The sequence below is a fragment of the Bison bison genome, unplaced genomic scaffold (assembly GCF_000754665.1).
Source record: "Bison bison bison isolate TAMUID 2011002044 unplaced genomic scaffold, Bison_UMD1.0 scf7180017864482, whole genome shotgun sequence".
Lineage (NCBI taxonomy): Eukaryota > Metazoa > Chordata > Mammalia > Artiodactyla > Bovidae > Bison > Bison bison.
The window spans coordinates 6,033,437-6,060,758 of record NW_011495042.1 but is presented as its reverse complement, the minus strand read 5'-3'; the positions used below and the strand labels follow the sequence as shown (position 1 = coordinate 6,060,758).

General features: G+C 45.0%; 1 protein-coding gene across 1 annotated transcript in view; it reads left to right on the top strand.

Moving 5' to 3' along the window:
* The first annotated feature begins 316 nt into the window (after positions 1-316).
* LOC105004792 (chromosome unknown open reading frame, human C3orf20) overlaps positions 317-27,322 on the top strand; it is a 51,917-nt gene continuing 24,911 nt past the window's right edge. Inside the window, exons 1-8 of the mRNA XM_010862521.1 lie at positions 317-495; positions 696-1,346; positions 2,247-2,387; positions 6,706-6,825; positions 16,223-16,361; positions 17,338-17,622; positions 23,293-23,445; positions 24,211-24,331. Coding sequence (XP_010860823.1) covers positions 875-1,346; positions 2,247-2,387; positions 6,706-6,825; positions 16,223-16,361; positions 17,338-17,622; positions 23,293-23,445; positions 24,211-24,331 — 1,431 coding nt within the window. The 5' untranslated portion in view covers positions 317-495; positions 696-874. The remainder of the gene's footprint in view (positions 496-695; positions 1,347-2,246; positions 2,388-6,705; positions 6,826-16,222; positions 16,362-17,337; positions 17,623-23,292; positions 23,446-24,210; positions 24,332-27,322) is intronic.

Sequence of the window (27,322 nt, the reverse complement as noted above, 5' to 3'; positions counted from 1 at the left end):
AGTCTGCAGACAGACAACTCCCGACCGAGAGCTCTGTCTCCATAAGCCTCCAGTTCCTCCATTGGTGAAACGGGAGTGATAATAGCCTTATCAAACCAGGGCAGCGTACTGTGAACACTGAGGGCTTGCACCAGGGGTGTGGTTCTGGAACGGCAACCTCAGGCTGGCTCCAGAGGGCACAGAGCGAGGAGTGGAAGGGTGCATCTGTCTGGCAGGAGATGAGGGCGTGGACGCGGTGGGGAGTGCATGTTGGGAGGCACGGTGGCAGAACTGATGATGAGAAGGCTTCAGTAGGATTAAAAAGCTCATCCTCCTCGCTGTCTCCCCTCTGCCCTTGGAGGTACAGGTTGAATCCAGGCCCATCCTCGCTTCGCAGCTGGGAGTTTCCACGTCACCTTCCCCCAGCGGGGACCAATGAAACATTTTTTATTTTTGCAGGTTTTTATTGAGAGACCAAAAGAAGAACTTCCATCCTCAGATCTCTGACTCCTAGAGGTGCCCCGGAACCTTTTCCCTTCCCCTTCCTTTCCCTTCCTCTAGCCCAGGGTCCACGTGGGGAATTTGCTTCTCCCCAGGCCCTTCCCCTCGTGACTCACTAAGTTGGTCTCTGATGCATCCCCGGGAAGGGAAGCAGGGTGGGGTGGCATCCCTTTGCCGGGGAGAGTGACCGGTGATACGTCTACCCTCCCACATAGGATGCACCGGCTCGATGACCTGTAAGGGCCGTTTCAGCACATCCGTCTGTCCCGAGACCTGACCTTAGGCGAGAACGTAGGCTCTCATTCAGCCCTCAGGCTGTCTAGCTGCTTACAGCCGAAGGTCCCGCTTGTCTAGAATGGACAGCATCACCTAGCAGCATGCGTGCTCAAGTGCCATGAACGAGATCAAGAGTAACCGAGAACTGTACCTGCAGTACACCGCCACTGCCCCCAAGCTGCTGGCCCACATCTCCAGGCTGCTCATCAGCTGCCGGAACGCAGGCGTTTCTGTACCCAAGGGCATCAGAAACATCTTTGAGTTCACCTGGGAGGAGCTGATCACCGACCCCATGATCCCTACCCCCTCTGACATCTTGGGCCTGGAGATCAGCATTGGCGCCCCTCCCGTGGTGCTTATGGAATCAGCCCCCGTGCAGACCCCTGTCCAGAAGAAGCCGCCCCCACCAGCACTCCCACTGCCGATGCTGCCCACTTCCACTGGGCTGGCCAAATTCACGCACTCTCCCACCCACGGCCGCCGCAGGCAGTCCAGCCAGGAGGTCCTGCACAGGTTCCAGCGGCAGTCCATCCACCTGCTGACCGAGCTTCTCAGCCTGAAGATGAAGGCCATGCTGGAGTCTGTGTCTGGTAAGTTGGCCAAGGCTGGCTTTGTGAAGCGTGGCTCATTTTTCTGGGCCCAGAGGGTCTGGCCTGGGCAGCTGTGTGTGTCCACCATACCCTCCCTAGACAGGTCTACAAGGATGTGCTGTGGAGAAATGGCAGCCAAGGGTCTGCTTTGCAACTCAACTACTTCCTGAGACCACCCCCAGGAATCATCCATCCCCCTCCCGCTCCATTCCCCACATTGTCCTTCCATCCCTCCAGATTTGCCAAGCCCAGGTTGAGAGGTTGACGGTGAGCATAGTGTGAGGTCTGAGGTATTGAAGGGCCCAGTTTGTGGAAATGATGCAGTGGTAGACAGAGGCAGCACCCAGGAGGAGGGGGCGAATTGGGAGGGCTGGTTGGTAGCCAGAACCAGGAGAATCTTGAGAACCGGGGTCTGTCCACGATAAGGGTCTCTCATCCCACTAGCGGGGACCTGGGAACTCATCACTGATGAAGCCTTCTAGGTTCTATTATTTTTAATACCAGTGACATCAGCTTAGATAGCATCACCAACTCAATGGACATGAGTTTGAGCAAACTCCGGGAAACAGCGAAACAGCGAAGGATGGGGAAGCCTGGCATGCTGCAGTCCATGGAGCAGCAAAGAGTCAGACACAACTTAGCAACTGAACAACCGCAACAAAAGCATCAGTCTCCAGGCCTGTGGGTGGGGAGAGAGAAGGGGAGAGGGCAGAGAGCTAGGGGCCACCTGGAGACCTTCGGAGCTCAAGGCCCTCTCATTGGGAGCCCCCTCACACCTCCTCACCCTGGGAATGGATCTTCACTCCCCCTTACTTCCAGGGCCACTTAGGGAAGCACTTTTTAGAAGCACTTTCCCCACACTGGAGAAGAGTGAGTAGTTGCCTTTGATGACTTTCTTAGTAGGTGCCAACCCCTTGGACATTACAAAGCGCTTCGTGGAGGCCAGCCAGCTTCTGCACCTCAATGCCAAAGAGATGGCTTTTGACTTCCTGATTGGCACCATCGGGAGAAATTCTGGCAGTGCGGGACAGACGGGGAAAGGTGGGTACCTGAGTTTCAGCTCTTAGGTGAAAGGTCAGACAATACCAACAAGAGTGCAGTGGAAAGGCCAAGTCCCCAGCTTAAGTGTTTGACGTTTCCAAGACTTGAGGTGGATGCGAAGCAGCGGGGATTCTCACATGCTGCAGGTGAGTGTGTGTGTTGGTGCAGTTCCCGTGGAGAGCAGGGTGGTGGTGTCTGCGAGGGGGGAGGTGCTCTAGCATCTTACCGCCCAGCAGTTTCTCTGCTGAGGCATTCCCTAGAGCCCTGCTTCTTACACGCTCTGCGGTGAAGGACCACTTTGTAAAATTTCCAGTCCCTTGTGGATCACCCCATTTCCAAACATGATATTGTCACAGGAACATCAGATTGGTACATAGACTTCTAAATGTTCCTGTATTCACCTGGTCATGACCTGGTGTGGATTCATACCAGGCCACACTTGAGAATTGCACTGCCCTAGAGAAACACACACACATGTTATAAGAAGTCATATCACAATGTCTATTGCAGAATTGTTTGGGATGGGAAAAAAAAAAATGGAAGCAACCTAAATGTTCATCAACAAGAGAAAAATTACAGTCTTTAGATGATGGGACATAATGAGAAGTGGAAATTAATCAAGTACTGAAGCACACACATCAACACAGATAAACAAAAAATGGTGTTAAGCAAAAAAAAAAAGTTATAGAAGATACATTTGGTATGCTGCTGCTGCTGCTGCTGCTAAGTCGCTTCAGTTATGTCCAGTTCTGTGCGACCCCATAGACGGCAGCCCACCAGGCTCCTCCATCCCTGGGATTCTCCAGGCAAGAACACTGGAGTGGGTTGCCATCTCCTTCTCCAAGGCATGAAAGTGAAAAGTGAAAGTGAAGTCGCTCAGTCGTGTCTAACTCTTATCGACCCCATGGACTTCAGCCCACCAGGCTCCTCCGTCCATGGGATTTTCCAGGCAAGAGTACTGGAGTGGGGTGCCATTGCCTTCTCTGACATTTGGTATAATGCCATTTAAATAAAGTGTAAAATAACAAAATTATAGCATACTGCTTTTGAGTACATTATACAAAGTGAATGGGAATAATCAGAGGGCCTGAAATAATAGACACAGAGCTAGAGCACGTGATCTCTGCCAGTGGGAAGGCATACAGCTATGATTTAAAAGACAGTAGTTCAGTCACATCTGTACTGTTGTATCTCTTAAGCTTGGTGGATATAGAGGTATTCATTTCAAATGCCCGAAAGTCTTCGCTGTTAGGAACCTTGATGGGGAAGCATAATAAATTTATAACCCATAGCCATTTGCCTAACTTATCAAACCCATCCCCTTTCCAGTGTCTCTCCCTGTCCACTGACTGTTTGTCAGGCTCCCCTCGATGGTCAGAGGCTAAACATCTGACGTGAACACACAGGGCACAGGGCGAATACATTACACAGTAAAACTGCAGGGCTTGGGGGGCAGTGGGGTTTCATGAACTCCCTGAGAATGATGTTAGAGAGCTGCTGGGTGTCCATGTGAAGCCCCCAGCGAGTGATGTGGAAAAGCAAAACTAGTTGTTGCCAAGGGCAGGAGAGTTGACCAGGGCGACCGCTCCATGCAGAAAGGATGACTTGGGTATCAAAGGGTTAACAGTACAAACAAATTTGGACCTTTTTGCTAAAGGCAGATGTGAAGGGATTCATGTTTCGTTGCTGTCATAAAACCATTCAGAAAAAAAAAAATCACACCATCTGAAAAAACGGACAGTTTTTATTTCTTATAAGAATTAGGCGTGTGCTTACAATATCAGTGGACTTACTGTAAATATGAGCTAGAGAAGGTTATTTTGATAAACTTTGGTTTCCTTTCCTAAGGTAAAGTCCCGATCAAGCATACCCAATGGTTTACCATGAAGTAGCTTCCCAGGAGGCACAGTGGTAAAGAATCTACCTGCCACTGCAAGAGACACAAGAGATGTGGGTTTGATGCCTGGGTGGGGAAGATTCCCTGGAGGAGGAAATGAAAACCCACTCCAATGTTCTTGCCTGGGAAATTCCATGGACAGAGGAGCCTGGCAGGCTGCAGTTCATGGGGCCACAAAGAGTCAGCACAACTGAGTGTGCACACACACGGGTTTCTTTCTGTTTTAAGAGAATGCACTCTGCCCCTTGTGTTCAGGGTCAGCTCTGCTCTGATAACAACAGGCCCTCTGATTATGCCCTGTTTATGCAGAAGGTTGCCAGCAGACATGGAGTTCTGCACCCTGCACTCCACATGGGGCTTGGAGCTGCACTCCATTGGCGCTCTACTTTGTTTGGGAGACAGCTGCCTGGCGGTCTGTCATGTGGGTAGGCGAGTCCTTCGGAGAGGAATGGGTAGCCTGGCCCAGCCACCCACCCTCAAACCTGCGAGCTGTGCTCTCCTTCCTGAACGTTGTGTTCCCTGACCCTGAAAATGAAGCAGTCGTCCCTTTAGCTCTCCACCTCATAGGGTGTTTAAGCATCTTTCAGGGCCACAGGCTTTCACCTGTGATGCAGTGGCTTCCCTCATGACTTGTAGTTAACCTGGTGGAGGAGACTTTGCAGAGAGTCTGTTGGTGATGTTTGTCTGTCTGCATCAGAGGAGCGCTGAGCAAGCCTCTCCTGCATCACGCTCCCCTAGGAAATCTCTCTTACTTGTTGGCACGTCTATTCCTGATGCTCCTTCAAATAAACCTAGAGTTTGAAAAGAAAATCTGAATGGCAAAATATAAATGAGGGAGCAGTCTGTTTGCTTTGGGAAAGCATTCATCCTAGGAGGGCTTTAAGAAGAAGATTCCAGTGCCTAGTGATTTGTTTTGGATGAGTTCTGCTTTTCTGTTCCCTCTGATGGCTGAGGTAGACCCAATATGTAACTGAGTCTGGAGTGGCATTCCTCGAATGCTGTAACTAGAGTATACCCATTGCTAAGGCAGCATTTCCTTAGTAATAAAATTACTTCCTGTCTTTTCTCCTGTCTAGTCCTGACATGTCAGGAAAGAAAACTGGACTGCTCCTTGATTTTTAGTTGATGGCCATATTATGAAATAAAACAGCAAAAAGAAAACATAGTCTTGCCACTTTTATGTAATAGCTATTTTTTACTTTTGCAGTTCCCTTTGTGGTTTTTCTCTCTGTGTGTGTTTGTGTATGTATACATATTTTTCGAAGGATACTATAATTTTTTTATTTTTCAGTTTCCTTTACTTAACAGACACAGTGTATTCCAACATGCCTATACCTTTACAGTTGTCATTCTAAGTGAGTGTAGAGTTCTGATGCTCATGTTCCATGATTAACGGAATGCTTAGGTTTCCAGGTTTCTTGCTATTAGTATAATATGCATTGTAATATGCAACTTCATGCATATTGGTTCTTATCACTGTTGTGTTGGATTAAGTATTAAGATTACTCTCCCAGGAGAGAGGATTTCTGGGCAGAAGGTCTCAGGATGTATATAGTTCTTGTTAAATACTGCTTTCTTGGTGAATTTTCTCTGCACCAGTAGGACTGACTGGTTTTATTCCATCTTTCTCAGTTCTTTTCATGTGGTCCTAATTTCCGGCTTTGGGTTACCAGTGAAGGTGATTGTCTTTGGTTTGTATCATTCAATGTGCAGTCTCTGGGTACAGGTTTTGTCTATTTAGAAGGTCATGTTTGCCATTTTCTTTATGAATTTGAATGAGCTGTGATGAATTGCTTGACATTTCCCAACAATTTCATGCCCAGCATGTGAAATGACTGTATTTGGGGGAAGAATAAGCAAATGATTTGATGAAGTTTGTGGAAGAGTGACCAAGATTTTCCACAAGGAAAGGGGTGCTAGATTTTAATTCTTAAGTGGCTTACTATCAAGTGATTTCGTACATGACAGTGTGATCCCTCAGGAGACTGATCTCTTGTTGCAGAAGCATCTGGTTTCTGCGGCTTGGAGGAGGGGAAGAGATAACTCTAAATTCTCTTCTAGCTAGCCCTGTGTTTAGTCCCTTGACCTAGTGTAGCAGTTGTATCTGCATTTATCCTTAGAGTAACGTCACCTTTTGTGCCTGCCTCCTCTTTTCTGCTCTGATGTCATTTCATTCTTGAGAGATATTGGGGGCTAGGCAGAGGGGACACTGTAGAGGAGACTTTTAAAGATTTCTCTTAATCATTCTGAGCCTTCTCCAGCAATAAAAATCTTTTTCTTCCAGAATTTGGTGGTTTTGTAACAACAGGGCACTTCAGAATATCTGGCCTACCATATGACTAGGACAGAAAGTTCATTATTGTACTCTTGGTTAAAAAAATTAAAAAACTGTAATCAGCATCCCTTTCTGTTCCACTCCAGATTCCTTTACGAATATCCCAGCCATGGGCGTGAACTCACCTTATCAGCTTGTCTACGAGGCCTCTACTGGCTGTCTGAGCTTTTCCCTCTCAACCGGAAGGGAATTCAAGAAGAAAACAGGTAACCGTGATCCCCACCCCCATATCTTTGGTGGTGGGGGTGGGGTGGGAGGTGGATAGAAGATATCCTGTGGGGCTGATGAGATGGTTTGGTTTTCTGATAGGAAGGATAGGTAGCTGCCCTGGCTGGAGACCCAGCAGCTGTTAACAGATTGTGTGCCACACAAGGTGACATATCTCAACCCAGTCCCTCCACCCTGGAGTCTCATTGTTTGAATGTTTACAAGCCCTCCACTTCTGTTAATGCAGTTCCTCTTACCTGGGGCAGCGCCCCTACCAAACCCACATCTTCCACCTACCACGTTATCCCATACTCGCCATCTCTGCCTAGAGACTTGTGTACTCACTCAGAAGGTAGGGGAACCGATACACGAACAGATGTATTTGGATACCAGACGTTAGCGTGAGTTCCCAACTGGGCCAGTTTATGTGGGCAGAAAACAGACACAGAGGCTGCTGCTATTCTATTGCAGAAGACAGAGCAGAAGGAAGAGCTTAAAAGAAAGAACTGGTGGCAGGTGAGACCATAGAGTGTAGCACTGACCATGCAATCAGAGCTTAGAGGAGGGATGAGTTGGGGCTGGAGAGGGCAGAGAAGGAACTCCTCTCCCTTTGGATCTTCCAAGGGCCCCCGGGCTGTGATGGCAGAGTGGTGGGGTAGGGGAGGAACTGTGTTCACAGAGGACGCATGGAAGGTTGGGAAGCTCAAAGACTGTCTAGTGATTCCCGCAGACCCTGGGGGTCAGGCTGGAAGTTGAGAAGCTTGGATTGTATTCCTGAGCCTACCTCGGATGGTCATGAGTTTTGCCTTCCTCCAGGCCTCACTCTTCATATCAAGCTAATCCTCTCAATTTTTCCATCAGTGAACAGATGTTTGTTGAACAATTGCTAGTTGTCAGCCACTCTTCTGAATGCCAGGGCTGCACGTGTGGATTCTAAGACGAAGAACACCTTCCTTGCTGGAGCTGACATCCTCAGCTTCTTGTTCCCCCTGTTCCTTTACCCACGTTGATGCATTTTCTCCTGCTCTGAGCATCACTTCCAGTGTCCCACTTTATATTCTCCTGGTTTATCCTATCTCCTCCTGAGCTGGCCTTACATCAGTGCAGTTATTTTGAGGGGAAACAGAGTCTCCTCAGGACCCTTACTGAATTCATGATTTTTCTCCCTAATGACTTCAGTTCAAGGGTGATGCCTTTTGTAAGGTTATTTCAAAACAGAAGTTCCATATGTCTGTTGATCTCTTTGTCGGTGTGGCTGTTTTCCTCTGCCACCTGAAGATGTGATCACCCTATGATATTGCATCACTCTCGCTAGGATGTATGTTCAACAATGCTGCATTTGTTATAGGTTCCTGATGTCGTTCAGAAATTATTCTCACATGAGTGCTAGGATTGGTGGTTAACCTTCCCTAATAGTTTATAAGTAACCACGTGTCCTCGTTTATCCACTTAAGTCCCATTTTGTGCTGTTGTCCTGACATAACTATTAATTATACCCATGTTCACTCTAAAGTGCTCTATCTTAAGGAACATATTGCTGGTGGTCCCATAGCTAAGACTCCATGCTCCCAGTGCTGGAGGCCTGGGTTCAATCCCTAGCAGGGAACTAGATCCCACACTCCGCAAATAAGCGTTCATATGCTGCAAGGAAAAGATCCTACTAATGCCAAAGAAGCTGAAGTTGAACAGTTCTATGAAGACCTACAAGACCTTCTAGAACTAACAGCAAAAAAAGATGGCCTTTTCATCATAGGGGACTGTAATGCAAAAGTAGGAAGTCAAGGGATACCTGGAGTAACAGGCAAGTTTGGCCTTGGAGTACCAAATGAAGCAGGGCAAAGGCTAACAGTGTTTTGCCAAGAGAACGCACTGGTCATAGCAAACACCCTCTTCCAACAACACAAGAGATGACTCTACACATGGACATCACCAGATGGTCAATACTGAAATCAGATTGATTATATTCTTTGCAGCTGAAGATGGAGAAGCTCTATACAGTCAGCAAAAACAAGACTGGGAACTGACTATGGCTCAGATTGTGAACTCCTTATTGAAGAAAGTAGGGAAAACCACTAGGCCATTCGATATGACCTAAATCAAATCCCTTACGATTATACAGTGGAAGTGACAAATAGATTCAAGAGATTAGATCTCATAGACAGAGTGCCTGAAGAACTATTTGGACAGAGGTTCGTGATGTTGTACAAGAGACAGTGATCAAGACCATCCCCTAGAAAAAGAAATGCAAAAAGGCAAAATGGTTGTCTGAGGAGAACTTACAAATAGCTGAGAAAAGAAGAGAAGTGAAAGGCAAAAGAGAAAAGGAAAGCTATACCCATCTGAATGCAGAGTTCCAAAGAATAGCAAGGAGATATAAGAAAGCCTTCGTCAGTGATCAGTGCAAAGAAATAGAGGAAAACAATAGAATGGGAAAGACTCGAGATCTCTTCAAGAAAATTAGAGATACCAAGGGAATATTTCATACAAAGATGGGCACAATAAAGGACAGAAATGGTATGGACCTAACAAAAGCAGAAGATAATTAAGAAAAGGTGGCAAGAATACACGAAAGAACTCTGCAAAAAAGATTTTAACGACCCAGATAACCATGATGGTGTAATCACTCACCTAGAGCCAGACATCCTGGAATACGAAGTCAGGTGGGCCTTAGGAAGCATCACTACGAACAAAGCTAGTGGAGGTGATGGAATTCCAGTTGAGCTATTTTAAGTCCTAAAAGATGATGCTATGAAAGTGCTGCACTCAATATGCCAGCAAATTTGGAAAACTCAGCAATGGCCACAGGACTGGAAAAGGTCAATTTTCATTCCAGTCCCAAAGAAGAGCAATGCCAAAGAATGTTCAGACTACGCATAATTGCACTCATCTCACATGCTAGCAAAGTAATGCTCAAAATCCTCCAAACGAGGCTTCAACAGTATGTAAACCAAGAACTTCCAGATGTTCAAACTGGATTTAGAAAAGGAAGAGGAACCAGAGATCAAATTGCCAATATCCATTGGATCATAAAAAAGCAAGAGAATACCAGAAAAACACCTACTTCTGCTTCACTGACTATACCAAAGCCTTTGACTGTGTGGATCACAACAAACTGTGGAAAATTCTTAAAAGGGATGGGAATACCAGACCACCTTCCCTGCCTCCTAAGAAATCTCTGTGCAGGTCAAGAAGCAACAGTTAGAACCGGACATGGAACAACGGACTGGTTCCAATTTGGGAAAAGAGTACGTCAAGGTTGTATATTGTCACCTTGCTTGTTTAACTTATATGTAGAGTACATATAAGTAGCCCATCATTTCGTGGGAAATGATGGGCTGGATGAAGCACAAGCTGGAATCAAGATTGCCAGGATAAATATTAATAACTTCTGATACGCAGATTATACCACCCTTATGGCAGAAAGCAAAGAGGAACTGAGGAGCCTCTTGATGAAAGTGAAAGAGGAGAGTGGAAAAGCTGGCTTTAAAGTCAACATTCAGAAAACCAAGATCATGGCATCTGGTCCCATCACTTCATGGCAAATAGATGGGGAAACAATGGAAACAATGAGAGACTTTATTTTCTTGGGCTCCAAAATCACTGTAGATGGTGACTGCAGCCATGAAATTAAAAGTCACTTGCTCCTTGGAAGAAAAGCTATGACCAACATAGACAACATATTAAAAAGCAGAGACATTACTTTGCCAACAAAGATCTATCTAGTCAAATTATGGTTTTTCCAGTTGTCATGTGTGGATGTGAGAGTCAAACTGTAAAGAAAGCTGAGCACTGAAAAATTGATGCTTTTGAACTGTGGTGTTGGGGAAGACTCTTGAGAGTCCCTTGGACTGCAAGGAGATCAAACCAGTTAATTCTAAAGGAAATCGTCCTGAATATTCATTGGAAGGACTGATGCTGAAGCTCCAATTCTTTGGCTACCTGATGTGAAGAACTGACTCACTAAAAAAAATACTGATGCTGGGAAAGATTGAAGGCAGGAAGAGAAGGGGACGACAGAGGATGAGATGGTTGGATGGCATCACTGACTCAATGGACATGAGTTTTAGCAGGCTTCAGGCATTGGTGATGGACAGGGAAGCCTGGCATGCTGCAATCCATGGGGTCACAAAGAATCAGACATGACTGAACGACTGAACTGAACTAACTGAAAAGATCTCACAGCCAAATTTAAAAAAAAATTTTTTTTAAAGAACATATTGTAGAGTCATTGTGCTTTTAAGTCACTTTGGGTCTGGAGCCTCTGCTACCTGCCCCTCGCACTCATGCTGTCACACCGTGCCAGCTGGCCCTCTTTGCCATTCTAGGCTCACACAGACGAGAAAGGGAGTTGCACCTACTCTCTGAGTGGACAACAGCTGTTTCTGGAGCACAGCCCAGCTTTTCAGGCAGAGAACTCTGAGAAGTCTGTCAACAGTTGTTCCTGGTTGTCATACTTTGGGATCCAAACCAACCAGGGGCAAGCCAGAAATGAGTACTCAGGCCAGAAGGTGTTCTAGGAGGTTAGCAGCAGGTAGCTGGCCCTCTGGTCTGGTGGCTGGAGGAGTCAGGGAAGGGACTGCAAACCACTGAAGGTGGCAGGTACCAGAGATGCTACCCAGGCACCAACCAGAAACCTCAAGTCTTGGCTAACAGTGAGGAAGACGCCATTCTGAAGCTTCCATGGCTCAGGTGGAGCCTAAGCAGTGCCCCTTGCCTGAAGTCTCATTTTGTTTTTGAGACCAAAGTGAAGATGATCCTGCATATATCAAAGGGGAGCATATGGCTCCAGCTGAGTGGGCAGCAGAGGCTCAGAAGCACGTAGGATCTGAATAGATGTTTCTGGAAATTCAGCCACGGATGATCCCCTCCACAGTTTTACATCATCATATCCTCATGCCACCTAACACTTAAATGAAATAAGCATAAAATATTGCCACTACAGATTTCAGCATACAGAAGAAAATCCGTGAACTCAAAGACAGGACAATGGAAATTACTGAGTTTGAAGAACAGAAAGAAAAAGATTGAAGAAAAATGAACAGAGCCTTCAAGGGAGTGAAATGAAGGGCACTAGACAGAGCCACAAACTCAGGGAGAAAGAAAGATCCATAAAGGTAACACATGGGAAAGTGTAAAATTTCAGCAGTGAATTCTATGAAAGATTCAAGGAAGAACTAATGCCAATCACTCTAAAATTTTTCCCCCAAATTGAAGAGGGACGCTTCCCAACTCATTCCATGAGGCCAGTATTGCCCTGATATCAGAGCCAAAGACACTATAAGAAAACTACAAGAAACCAGTATACCTGATGAACGTTGATGTCAAAATCCTTAGCAAAATATTAGCAAACAGAATTTGGCAGCATATTAAAAGGATTATATAACATGATACCAAGCAGGATTTATTCCTGGAAGGCAAGCATGATTTAACAGATAAAACTCAATCATTGTAATGTATCACATTTAACAGAATGAAGGGATAAAAATCCACATGATCTTCTCAGTTGATGCAGAAAAAGCATTTGACAAAACTTAACTTCTTCTTATGATAAAAAAAAGCACTCAACAGACTAGAAATAGAAGGAAACTCCTTCCACTTTATACAAGTCATACATGAAAACTGCACAGTGGACATCGTATTCAGTGGTAGAAGATGCAAGCTTTTCCACTCTGTTCAGATATGAAGCAAGGATGTCTGCTTTCACCTCTATTCAACATATCACAAGGAGTTCTAGCCAGAGCAGTTAAGCAAGAAAAATAAAAGGCATTCAGATTGAAAAGAAAGACTTAAAAGTACCTGTTTGCAGATGATATGATCTTATATGGTTGTTGTTCAGTCGCTCAGTCATCTCCAGCTCTTTGCGACCCCATGGACTGCAGTGTGCCAGATGTCCCTGTCCTTCACCGTCTCCCAGAGCTTGCTCAAACTCATCTCCATTGAGTCCATGATGCTATCCAACCATCTCATCCTCTGTCATCCTCCTGCTTTCTGTCTTTCCCAACATCAGGTTCTTTTCTAATGAATCGGCTCTTCACATCAGGTGGCCAAAGTATTTGAATTTCACCGTCAGCATTAGTCCTTCCAATGAATATTCAGGATTGATTTCCTTTAGGATTGACTGGTTGGATCTCCTTGCAGTCCAAGGGGCTCTCAAGAGTCTTCTCCAACACCACACTTCAAAAGCATCCATTCTCCAGTGCTCAGCCTTGTTTATGGTCCAACTCTCACATCCAGACATGATGACTGGAAAAACCATAGCTTTGACTAGATGGACTTTTGTTGGCAGAGTAATGTCTCTTTTAAAATACGCTGTCCAGGTTTGTCATAGCTTTTCTTATATGGAGAAAACCCTAAATATTCTACACAAAGGAAGCTGTTAGAACTAATAAATGAATTTAGCAAAGTAGCGGGCTACAAAGTCAACACAAAAGTCGGCTTTATTTCTATACATGAACAGTAAACGATTGAAATTATGAAAACAGTCCCATTTACAATAGTAACAAGAAGAGTCAAACACTTAGGAATTAACAAAAGAGGTGAAAAACTTGTGCAATGAAAACTATAAACCATTGGTTAAGGAAATTAAAGAAGACATAAATGGAAACACATTCCATGTTCATGAATTGGAAGATTTGACATTGTTAAAATGTCAGTACTTCCCCAAGTAGTCTAAGGCTCGATATAATCACTATCAAAATGCCAAAGATGTTTTTTTAATAATTGATTGATTTCGGCTGCCCTGGGTCTTCGCTGCTGATAGACTCTCTGGTTGTAGCGAGTGGAGGCCCCCCTCGTCGCAGTGCGCTGACTTCTCGTTGCAGTGGCCTCTCTTGTTGCGGCGGCTCCCGGGCGCACAGGCTCAGCAGTGTCAGCTCACCGCTCCAGAATGCAGGCTCAGCAGTTGTGACACATGGGCTTAGTTGCTCCATGACACATGTAATCTTTCTTGACCAGGGATAGAACCCATGTTCCCTGCATTGGCACACAGATTCTTAACCACTGGACCACTAAGGATGTCCCCTAAAGATGTTTTTTTGAAGAAATAGAAAAACTCATCCTAAAAGTTATAAGAAATCTCAAGAGACCACCGGGTAGTCAAAAAAATCTTGAAAAAGAGCGACAGGGGACTGACTTCCCTAGTGGTCCAGTGGCCAAGACTCTGTCCTGCCAATGCAGGGACCTGAGTTCAGTCCCTCATCAGGGAAGTGGATCCCACATGTTGCAACTGGAAGATGGTGCATGCTGCAACAAAGACCAAAGATCCTGCAGGCCACAGCTAAGACCCAGTACAGCCACATAAATAAGTAAAAGCAAATAAATATTTTAAAAAGGACAGTAAAACTGGAGGACTCACAAAATTGCAAAACTTACTGCAAAGCTGCACTCATCAAAATAGTGCAATATTGTCACCATGACAAACGTATTAACCGGTGAAATGGAGTAGAGAACCCAGAAATAAATGTTAACATATATGAGCAAATGATTTTTGACAGGGTTCCAAGACCATTCAATGGGGAAAAGAGTCTTTTCAACAAATGATGATGGGAAAACTGGATATCCACATGCAAGAGAATGAAATTGGACCCTTACCTAACACCATATATAAAAATTAACTCAAAATGGATCAAGGACTTAAATGTAAGACCTAAAACAGTAAAACACTTAGAAGAAAATGAGACAAAAACATTATGACATTGGATTTCACAGTGATTCATGATTCAGTGAATCCATAATCCAATCCATGATCCAATGACTCATTCCTTTGGATATGTCACCAGAGGCACTGGCCAAGAAAGAGAAACATAGACATACTGCATTTCATGCATTTTTTAAATTTTGTGCATCAGAAGACACTATTGACAAGAAGAGAGTCCACAGAATGGCAGGGAATAATTGCAAATCATGTCTGATGAGGGAGTAATATCCAGAATATATAGAGAGCTTCTAAAACTTAAGAACAAAAAAACCTGATTCAAAAATGGGCAAAGGACTTGAATAGACATTTCTCAAAAGAAGGTATAGGTGGCCCATAGACATATTAAAAGAGGCTCAACATCACTAACTATGGGGAGAATGGATATCAAAACTACAATGAGATACTACCTCACCCCCAGTAGGATGATTACTGTCAAAAACCAGAAAACAAGTGCTGATGAAAATGTAGAGATATTGGAACCCTTGTGCACTGTTGGTAGGAATGTAAAATGGTACATCCAGGTTTACTGTGGAAAACAGTACGGCAGTTCCTCAAAAATTAAACATGGGATTACCATATAATCCAGTGACTTCAATTCTCAGCAATACCCAAAAGAATTAGAAGCAGGGTCTCAAAGAGATGTTTCTACAAGTGTTCATAGCAGCTTTATTCACAGTAGCTAAAACACGGGTGGAACTCAACTGTCCATCAGTAAATGATGGATAAAGAATAGTTGGTCATGGGTCATCCCTGGAGATCCAGTGGTTAAGATGCCATGCTTCCAGGGAGGGGGCATGAGTTCGATCCCTGGTTGGTTGGGGAACTAAGATCCACATGCCACATGGTGTGGTAAAAAGATAAAATTTGGTTTGTACCTATGGAATATTGTTCAGCCTTGAAAAGGAAGGGAATTCTGCAGTATTGTTGCAATATCAGTGAACCTTGAGGACATTATACCACATGAAATATACCAGTCACAAAAAGGACAAATACTGTATGACTCCACTTATACAAGGTACTTAGAGTAGTCAGTCATAAAGATAGAAAGTTAGACTGGCAGTTGCCAGGGCTGAGGGGAGAATGGGGAGTTATTGCTGCAGTTTCAGTTTTACAAAATGTAAAGAGTTATGGGAATAGATGATGGTAACAGTTGCACAACACCGTGGATGTACCTGATACCTCTGAACTGGCCTCTGTGCTAAGTTTTCGTTACGTGTATTTTACCACAAGCACACGCAGAAAACTCCAAAACATCACACTCCAAGTCTCAGTCCATACACTCTGCCCTCTGCTGCAGGCTGAGATAAGCCAGCATCACAGAAGTGTTGAAGCCCGTTCCTTGAGCTGGAATTGAGACTTTTTGTCTTAAGTCAGAAGTATCACAAGGAATCCCTTCTGTATCCATGGCAATAGGTGTCCTCTCCCTATCCAGAACCAGGCCGCCCTTGGGGAAACGTGGCTGGATTCACCATCCTGCATGAATGTTCCTGACACCCACTCGGTTGACTCACAGAGTGATGCCTGTTTCATAAGACCTGCTGGGAGTTCCTGTCTCTGGAAGCATAAATGATTCCCAGTTATTTTGACTCTCAAAGGATGCAGCTCTCCTGCTGTCCCCAGCCCCTCTTCCCAGGTAAACAGGAGCATCTTGAGAAACCATTGTCTCAAACTGTCCTTAACCTCTTCGTCTCCAGCTACAGGCAAACCCAAAAATACAGACGATGCTTTGGCATCCCCGCAGCGAGGAGCAGGAGCGGGAACCTCTGCCTCCGAGGCTATCGAGTTGAACGACCCTTGTCCTGAAGCCCGGGAGAAGCTGCAGGAGATGTGTCGCATTATGTGAGCACCTCAGTGGTTGGGGCAGGTGGGAAAGGAGGGCATGGCCTGTGTGTGCGGAAGGGGGATCCTGGGAGTGTTGGCCACCCGGTGCCCCCAGCGACAGTGGAGGGGTGATTGTCGTCCCTCACACGCACATCCCTAGTCCTTTACTGTTCATAGTCCTTTTTAGTCCTGCTGTAACCTTATGAAGAAGGTAGGTTTATGCTCATTCTGCAGATGAGGAGACTGGGGTACCCCAAGTGCATGGTACTAAAGCATTGTCTGAGGTCCTCCAGCTCCGTGAGCCTGGCCCTGGGCAATGTGTTTTGCCTCCTCACCAGTCAGACCCCTTTGCATGGCTTCTTATAATTTACACACTCTTATAGTTAAGCATGTTTATTTTTTAACAATTTGTTAGATGTTCTCTTTGGAAAAAAAGAAACACCTCTCAAACAAAACATATCTACGTGGGTGATTAATGACATTTATGATTTTGTGGGTCACAAGGCCTAGCAGGTGAACCTGCATTTGCCTTGTTCCCTGGAACAAGGCCCATGAAGGACTTCAAACATAGTCACACCTAAGCATATGTGTGTCCTGGAGCTCCCGGGAGACTGTCTCTGCAGCTGTAGAGCTTGGGTAGAGGGCAGCCACCCAGTTTGCTCATAACTGTGACATTTCGGAAGGAAACTGTCTTCCTTTGTAACCTCAGGATTGGGAGGGGATCAAAGCCTCCAGCTCCCTACCCCGTTCTGCACACAGGCCCACCCCATGGGTCTCCACCACTGTGTAAAAGGTGGAAATGAGGCTGGGTACAGCCCTTCTCAGTTCTTCCTAAAAGCATTACCTGTGAGGATGAGGTCTTGGGGTGGGAGAAGGTCCTCCGGGGACAGGGAGATGGGATGGGAGTCTTGGGAGCTGGGGAGGAGCTACAGGGAGCCTCCCTGATGAGTGAGAGCCAAGTGGCTAGAAGACATGTTGATCTCCTTCCCTGCAGAGAAGCTGAAAGGGTCTCGTGGAAAGGGAGGAATATCTTCTACCCCATCATCATACGCAACTACAGGGCAAAGATGCCCCCTCATCTAATGTCGACCTCCAAGGGGGATGCTCAGACCCAGAGCTCCCACCACCCTCACCCTCCGGGTGCTCAGACTTATGCTCCCGCCCCTCACCAGCCTCCTGCCCACCACCTCCACTCCGGCCGGCAGTCTCTGGAGTGGAAGGGGCCCAGGAAGGTCATCAAGTTGCATTACTCCTTCTACGATGGGTCCTCCTTCGTTTAGTATCCTTCTGTTCGGGCCTTTCTCCCCGCAGCTCAGCCTGGAGAACTCCAGGGTTTGAAAAAGCCGGGGTTTCCTTTGGCTTTTCAGTTGATCAGAGAAGCCTGGTGACCAGCGCTTCGGGGTATTAAGAATTTGTCCAGGTCAGAGGAAGAAGTCCTGCGAGTCAAGCCTCCAGTTCAGGTCCTGTCAACTAGGATGCAACAAGACCAGCTGTGTATGATCACGTGTCAGTCTGGGCTGGGGGTATAGTAATGGTCTCTGCCTTCGAGTCTCTCCCAAGCAAGAAGAGGTTAGAGACACAGAACATCTCTAGCTGAGACAAGGTGATAGGAGACCCCAGTCCAGGTGGGAGAGTCTTCATCTTTCTGTTCCAGGCTCATTAGATGAGCCCTGTGGTTCTTGAATACTTTGCCCACAAGATCCATGTATTTGGAGTCTAACCCACACCCCAGAACCCACCTGGCATGTGCCTGCCCAGGTTGCTCTGCAGCAGAGGTCTGTCTGCGTTCGTGAGCATATGGGCAGCTGGGTCCCAGCCTCGGGGTGTGGGAGTGGCACAGGGGGACACATTTTCTCTTTGAGAATCTGATGAAAGGTGTAGACCCTCTTCCTAGAAACATGCACTCAGACATGCAGGAAAAACATGACCTGTGATTGCAGGGGGTCTGCAGACCCCCACAACTTGTTTGTGTACCTGGATTTTAGAACGCTAGATTGAGGAAAACTGAGCTTTCTGATATGCAAATCCTTGGCAGGTAAATGCTGAGGGTTACGCATATTTTAGAGTGAATGGAGTCAGATTGCTTTTTTCTTTCACAAATGTCTATCGAGTATCATATGTGGTGATGAATAGAATGAAGGTGCCACTTTACCTTGGAGGTAGCAACTTGAATATGATTGCTTTCTTCTGAAATGAAGAAAAGGAGTTTGAATTTGGGTGTTGATGGTGAGAGAGGGCTCCCTTTGGAGAACAATGCGGGGGAGAAACGGTGTATCAGGAAGGCACCTTGGACCCTAATCTCCTTACGGGGGCCCTGTCGCCCTCTCCCCAACATGCTCTAGAGCTGGACCGGACTCAGATGCACAGCCTGTTTGTCAGCAAGGCTCTGAGGCCAGAGGGCAGAGTGCTGACTCCAGACTCTGCAGCCTAAGTTGGAAGAGATGCAAAGAAACACCAATCTTTTCATTCTTGTCCCTTCATTGTAGCAACAGGGAAACCAAGGCCCAGAGCGGGGCTCACCCAGTGCCACAGGGGAAACTGGTGGCAGAGCCAGCCCTGGACCCAGGGTCTCCTGACCTCCATTCGGGGCCCTCTTCCCAGCACCATTTTTATGCCTTTCAGGATTATTCCCTCCCACAGAGAGCAGGACAGGGGTTCTGGAAGCCAGGGGGAAACCTCATTTTACTAATAAAACCACTAAGCATACAGGGTCTACCACCTTTGGCAGAGAGGGTGGCTGTCTGAGCTGTCTCAACAGGCAGCTCAGCAGGTCTGCCGGCCGTGGCCCCTCATTTTCTTTGGCTTCCTCTCAACTGAACGGGGCATTCAGAACTGCAGTGCCTGTCACAGGAGTCCTATTGTTTCTTTGGCCATAAATGAGTGCATTCATCACCCTCTGCTCAGCCCTGCTTCCAGGGCACCCTGTATGTTGAACCCAGCACACTCCTTCTTAGGCAGCTGCTGCTCACAGGGGTCGTGGGGCTCCCCCTCTCTGACTACACTGCATTGAATGGGACCCCTTTTCTGACTCCACGCTGCATTGAATGGGACCGTTCCCCAGAGTTCACGAAGCCTGCGTCTGCCACCAGGGCGGGTGAACTCGTATAGATCAGGGGTTTGGGGGCCCGCACACAGCTCAGCCTTTTGGGGTCCATACTCACTCCCCTGCCGCAGAATCCTGAAGGTCTCCTGCTGGAGACCTGAGCCATTGACGCTGGTGTGCTTGACCCAAACCCCAGTGATCATCCATCCTGGCCATTAGTGCAGTTCCACTGTGGGAGGAGCGGACGAGGGGCCTGGATTCTAGGCCCAGTTCTTGGTGACCCTGCCCAAGCCACTGCATCCCTCTGGGACTTACTCCTCTCCATTATAAAATGACGAAGTGGGACCCGGTGATCTTGAAGGACAGCGTCTGTGTTATGGTGACAAAATGGCCAAAACACAAGTGCAGCTGGTGGGCTGAGTCTTCCTCTCCACCTCCCCACCCCTTGGTCTAGCCAGAGCTTTGTTAACTTCACAGGTCTTTTCAGAGAACCAGTTTGGCGTGTTTCTGGTTCTCTCATTGTCTTTTTCTCTACCTTGTTTTCTTGTATTATTTCCCACTTCTGCTAGCTTTAGTTTTACTTTGCTCTTGTAATAGCTCATTACAGTGGAAGGTTCAGTTGTTGATTTGATATCATTCTCCTTTAGTACAAATATTTTATAAAAATTTATTGGAATATAATTGATTTACAATGTTAGTAGTTTCTGCTGTACAGTGAAGTGAATCTCCACTCTTTTTAATTTTTTTCATCTTTTAAAAAATTGATATATAGTTGATTTACTATATCTACTTTTTCTAAGATTCTTTTCCCATATTGGTCACGGCAGAGTATTGAGAACAATTCTCTGTGCCACCCACTAGGTTGTTAGTTATCTACTCTTTATATAGTGGTGTGTAAATGTCAGTCCCAGTCTCCCAGTTTATCTCCCCCACACCCTTTCCCTCCTGGTAACCACAAGCTTGTTTTCTACATCTGTGACTGTATTCTGTTTTGTAAATAAGTTCATTTGTACCGTTTTTTTATTCTTCATATAAGCAACATCAGATGATATTTGTCCTTCTCTGACTTGCTTCACTTAGTGTGATAATCTCCAGGTCCATCTGTGTTGCTACAAATGGCATTATTTCGTTCTTCTTAATGGCTGAGTTCTATTCCATTGTATATATGTACCACTTCTTTCTTTATCCATTCACCTCTCAGTGGACACTTAGGTTGCTTCCATGTCTTGGCTGTTGTAAACAGTACTGCAGTGAACACTGGGGTGCTCATTCGAACCATTTTTTCTCCAGATATATACCCAAGAGTGGGATTGCTGAATTATAGCTCTCTGATATTCTTTTTTCCGTATTTTCTAGTTATTTTCTTAGTGGTTCCCTGGTATAATGGGATATAATTATTAAGATGCAGTCACATTGGATTAGAATGAGTCCTCATCTGCTGGTGTCCCTATAAGAAGAGAAAACAAACACGCCGAGAAAACGATCATGTGATGATGGAGATAAAGGTTAGAATGATGCGTCTATAAACAAAGGAATCCTGAAGATTCTTGGTAACCACCAGAAAAATAGGAAGAGGCAAGGAAGTGTTCTTCCCCAGAGCCTCTGAGAACATAGCCCTATCAGTGCTTTGATTTCAGATTTCTAGACTCCAGACCATGAGAGAATAAACTTCTGCTGTTTACGTCATCCAGTTTGTGATACTTAGTTACAATAGCCCCAAGAAATTAATTACAATTGACAACAAATTAGTTTGAGTAAATACCAGCGTAAGCTCAATAGCATATAAGACTCTGCTCCTATACAGCTCCATTCTGCCTCCTTTATTTTGTTATTAACAGAAATTAACTTTTTATATATACATTGGTGCCATTAACATAGATTTACAATTATTATTTTATGTAATTGTCCTTTCAAATTATATGGGAAAAAATACTTATAAACCAAAAATAATATAACACTGAATTATATATTTACTTATGTGGTTACCTTTATCAGTGTTCTTTGTTCCTTTGTATGTCTTTGAGTTATTTTCAAGTGTGTTTTCACATCCTGGCAACGTTAGGTTCCAAATCCTTCAAACTCAGCTTCAACAGTACCTGAACCGAGAACTTCCAGATGTACAAGCTGAATTTCAAAGAGGCAGAGGAATCAGAGATCAAATTTCCAACATTCATTGGATCATGGAGAAAGCAAGGGAATTCCAGAAAAACATCTATGTCAGCTTCACTGGGTACACTATAGCCTTGACTGTGCAGATCACAGCAAACTGTGGAAAATTCTTGAAAAGATGGGAGTACCAGACCACTTTAACTCTCTTCTGAGAAACCTGTGTCTGGGTCAAGAAGCAACAGTTAGAACTGGACATGGAACAATGGACTGCTTCCAAATTGGGGAAGGGGTATGACAAAGCTGTAAGTTGTCACCCTGCCTATTTAACTTATATGTAGAGTTCATCATGGAAAATGCCAGGCTGGATGAATCACAAGCTGGAATCAAGATTGTCAGGAGAAATATCAGTAACCTTAGATATGCAGATGATACCACTCTAATGGCAGAAATTGAAGAGGAAGTAAAGAGCCTCTTGATGAGGGTGAAAGAAGAGAGTGAAAAAACTGGCTTAACATTCAACATTCAGAAAACTAAGATAATGGCATCCGGTCCCATCACTTCATGGCAAACAGAAGAGGAAAAAGTGGAAGCAGTGGCAGATTTTATTTTCCTGGGCTCCAGAATCACTGCAGACAATGACTGTAGCCATGAAATTAAAAGACGCTCCTTGGAAGGAAAGCTATGACCAACCTAGATAGCATATTAAAAAGCAGAGACATCTCTTGGCCAACAAAGTTCCATATAGTCAAAGCTGTGGGTTTTCCAGTAGTCATGTATGAATGTGAGAGCTGGACCATAAAAGAAGGCTGAGTGCTGAAGAACTGATGCTTTCAAATTGTGGTGCTGGAGAAGACTCTTGAGAGTCCCTTGGACAGCATGGAGATGAAACCAGTCAACCCTAAAGGAAATGAATCCTGAATATTCATTGGAAGGACTGATGCTGAAGCTCCAGTACTTTGGCCACCTGTTGCAAAGAGCCAATTCACTGGAAAAGATCTTGATGCTGGGAAAGATTGAAGGCAAAAAAAGAAAGATGAGGCAGAAGATGAGATGGTTAGATAGCATTACCGACTTAATGGACATGAATTTGAGCAAACTCTGGGAGATAGTGGAGGACCAAGGAACCTGGTGTGCTGCAGTCCATGGAGTTGCAAAGTCAGTCGTGACTTAGTGACTGAAAAACAGCAAGAAGTGTTTTTTCATTTCAGCCTTAAGAACTCCTTTTATCATTTTTGTTGGGCAGGTGTACTAGTGGTTAACTCCCTCAGCTTTAGTTTATATGAAAAATTTAAATTTCTCCTTCATTTTGAAGAATAGTTTTACTCAATATAGAAGTCTTCTTGGTTGATAGCTTTTTTCTTTCAGCTCTTTAAATATTACATCCCAGTACCTCTGGCCTCCTTGTTCTTTGATGAGAAATTGGCCAATCATATTAAGGATCCTTTGTACATGACAAGTCTCTTCTTTTGCTGCTTTGAAGAGTCTTTGTCTTTATGCCGTTTGATGATACTGTGTCTCAGTGTGGCTCTGTTTGAATTTATTGTACTTGGAGTTTGTTGAGTTTCTTGAACATACACAGTCATATCTTCCATGAAAAGTTTTCACCCATTATATCTTCACACATTCTTTCTGTCCCCCTACTTCATCTTTGGGACTCCTGTTATGCATATATTGGGATTTTTTTTAATTTATATTTTAATTGGAGGAAAGTTGCTTTACAATGTTGTGCTTTCCATGAGGCACCTGAGAGCAGAACCTGGAGAGTTTCTGTTATTTCTACTTAACCATTTCTGCCAGCTATCCCTCTGGAAACATCGCCATGTGTCAGATCCCCACGTGCTGCAGAGGGAGAGCCATCACCTGCCTCTTTAACGACACACCCAGCTTCTCCTTCCTGGCCCTGTTCAATGCTGAAGGCCAGGGCTGTGTTCACTACAACCTAAAGGCCCGGTGAGTAGGTGGGAGGAGTCTTGGCCCCTGGAAGAATCTCTGAGGGTGATGAAGTGGGGCACTGACGTAAAAAGTAGGAGCCCCTGGTGAAAGGAGGGGCCAGTCTGCATCCAGAGGTCTAGGAAGACAGCGTGGCAGGGCCCAAGTGGTGCGTCAGGGACTCGGGTGCCCTGAGGCCCTTACTTGCTGGATCCGTGTCACAGCCACCAAAAGGGAAACTCCCCAAGTCCTACTCCACGTGTTCCCCCAGAACACTAAGATGTGGAATGGCCGCTAGGTTCATGGAAGAATTCTTTAGGGAAGAGAAGTGTTTTATACTAGGAAACAGTGAAGGAGAGGCCATGGGTAGCACATATTCTTGGCAGCCAAATGTGGATTTTGTCTGATACTCTTAAGGAGCTGTGTTGGAAGGAATGACTTACTTTCATGAGACATGTATTCCATTTCCCATTTTGGTGCCTGAGATCTTACATGCTCAAGCTCCTGGGCTGCAGGCACACATTCCATTTCTGTCTCCCTTGGGTTTAGCCTGAGTCTCCACCATCTCCCTCAGACCTGTGCTTCCTAGCAGACTCCCGCAAGTAGCATCAACAGATGTGAAGGGACCTCAGACCATGTTAGGCGGGGGAAGTGGGGCTACTTGCAAGAGTCCACAGTTCTTCCTTCTAGGGCAGAGTCTCAGCGTCCTGCCTGCTGATAGCCTGTAGTGATGAGGGCTTCCTTCAGGGGCCTGGAGGCAGCTCCTCATTTATGTATCTCTCCTAGCTGCCCATACGTCTTGGTCTTGGATGAGGAAGGTGGTATCACCAACGACCAGAAGGGCTACGTAGTCCACAAGTGGAGCTGGACTTCTAAGACGGAGACTTTACTCTCTCTGGAATACAAGGTAGGGGTGGGCAGCAGAGGTAGGGCATTAAGAACCAGGAGGCTGCCTGTGTGACAGGAGCATGGCCTCTAGGAGCTTGTGATCTCATCCAGAGGTCTGCACGTTGATGGGCAGTGGCCCACGGTTGGCTGAAGTGAACTTTTCAGTTGCCTGCAGAGACTGTTGTACTGACCTTTCTTAGTAATATTCTTCCTATTGTATTTTTATTATTAACAATATTATGTTTTATAGTTAAAAATGTCCTTTATTTTAGGGATTAGCTGTTACAGTAGTTGATGGTTTTTTTATTTTTAATGTCTAATATGGCCGTAGGAAAAGTTACGTTATTTTGGTCCTCATCAGTGTTTGTTTTTGTAATTTACTATCTGTGAAATAAAAAAACCTGAGCATTAAAGGTAGCTGATAGACAAAAATCCTTTTTTCATTCTTTTGGTTGTTAAGCTATTCTTCAAAGTTTACTAATAAGTTAACGTTGAATTACTAGTACTAAATAACAACTGATTACATTAATTTACTAATAAAGCAAATTAGGTGTGCTTATCACTTTACCTATGGCAGAGTTTCTCGTCCTTGGAACCACTGACATTTTGAGATGGGTAATTCTTTGTGATAACTGTGCATTGTGGGATATTTATCAGTATCACCCCAGATGCCAGTGATACCCACTCTCCTAGTTAGAACAACCAAAAATATCTCCAGACAGCGCCAGAGGTTCTCTGAGGGGCAGAAATCACCCATTGTTTAAAATCATCAACCTTGGGGATAGAAAGGTAGATTATACCCCTCAAGGAACTTAGAAGTCTAGGGGAATAATATGTGGTAGAGGAGGGTAAGCACTGTGAGACAGGGATTAGCTCGTGGGTTGGGATTCAGAGAAAGATCATAGAACACAGAATCCACCCAAGGTAAGAGTTAACAGACAGAATCACTCTTGGAGTTTATGGTGGGGCTCACACATCCTATCTCATGCCCTTCCTGTTCATCCTCTACATTGGCCACTGGATTCTCATTCTTATAAACCAATTCCTGTAGTCCATACCTCTGTTTAGAAACATTCAAGTCTTTGAACATGACTCACCTTTCCCACCCCATTGGCCTGAAATACATCTTCTCGCTCTGCCAATCCAAATCATTCTTCCTTCAAACCCCTAGTCAGACTTCCTATCTTTGTGGCTCTCCAGTTCATGCCCATTTCTCTCTTCTTCCAGGACCCACTGTCTGGATTAAAAGGCAATCCACACTGAAATGAGGAATTTCAGTCATTGGACAATTAGTTATGCAATGAAGAGGTTCTCAATTGTGGCTGAATATCAGAATCACCCATGGAACTTTTAACACACCCCAGACACAGCTCCACAGAGATCCAGATTCAGTTGGTCTGCCATGGGTTCTGGATTTTGTAGTTTTCACAAGTCTTTCTGCTTGACCAGGTCCCAGCTCCCCAGTCCAGATGTGTATTGTTATTGCCTTAATATTTAACATTTTGTAGTTGTATGAAAAGTTTACAATTCAAAAAGATTATAAGTTGCTCGCAAGCAGGTACCGTATTATATGTCAGTGTGGCCAAGTAGACAGAGAACTGGGATGAGGATCTGAGGAGCCAAGTACTAATGTCTTGCTGAACCCTGGCTGTGCAGCTTTCTAAAAACCACTCAGCTTCTCTGAGCCTTGGTGTCTGATCAGTACAAGATGGGTCACCAGAGCCTCCGTCCTTGCCTCATACTGCTTTTGTGAGAACTGAAAGAAACAATGGTGGGGAGGGTGTTTCAGCAGTGCGTTTCAGTTCATTCTTCTAGGCCCTAGAGCTGCATGCAGAAATGCACAGCAGGGTCTGGTGCAGTCAGGGGTGGCCTGGAAGACAAGGTGGCCTTGAGGTGTAACACGAGTGTGCATACTGTTTTCATAGATACAGATAAGAAGGAGGGAAAGAACTCTGGGTAGAGGAGTAGTGTCTCCAAAGTTAGGCGGCAGTGTGGCATTGTTAAAAGTTCACAGGTGCTTTTCATGCAAGAAAAGAGGCCAGGGCTGTGTGTATCATGGGGTGGAGGCAAGAGGCATTGGATATCAGGCCAGGAGTTTGCATCTGTCTTGAAGGCTACAGTGGCTAGTTTGTTTCTGCCCAGATGTTTACCATTCCCAGCGTTTTCATTCCTCTCTGAAAATCTGTTTTCCTCCTGGTATCATTTCTCTTCAGCCTGAAGAACTTCCTTTAGCATTTCTTGAAATGAACATCTTCTGGCAACAAATTCTATTGTTTTTCATGTGGAAAATGTTTTTATGAAAAAATATTTTTGTTGGGTATGGAATTCTGTTTGACTTCTTAAAACATTAGCATTTTAAAGATGTTCCATTGTATCTGTCCTCCATAGTTTCTGATGAGAAATCTGTGGTTATTTAAATCATTGTTCATTTTCTCTAGCTGCTTTCAAGATTTTCTGTTTTTGTTTTATAAGTTTGACTCTGATGTTTCTACATGTGGTTATCTTCATATAAATTCTGTTTGGGGTTTACTGAGCTTCTTTAATCTGTAAATTCACATCTTTCATCAAATTTGGGAAGTCTTCTGCCCCTATTTGGGGGTGGGGGGAGTGCTCCAATCTCTTTCCATCTCTTCTGAGACTCCAATTACATGTATTTTAGACCTTTTATGCTCAAAATTCTCCAAGCCAGGCTTCAGCAATACGTGAACCATGAACTTGCTGATGTTCAAGCTGGTTTTAGAAAAGGCAGAGGAACCAGAGATCAAATTGCCAACATCTGCTGGATCATGGAAAAAGCAAGAGAGTTCCAGAAAAACATCTATTTCTGCTTTATTGACTATGCCAAAGCCTTTGACTGTGTGGATCACAAGAAACTGTGGAAAATTCTGAAAGAGATGGGAATACCAGACCACCTGACCTGCCTCTTGAGAAATCTGTATGCAGGTCAGGAAGCAACAGTTAGAACTGGACATGGAACAACAGACTGGTTCCAAATAGGAAAAGGAGTACA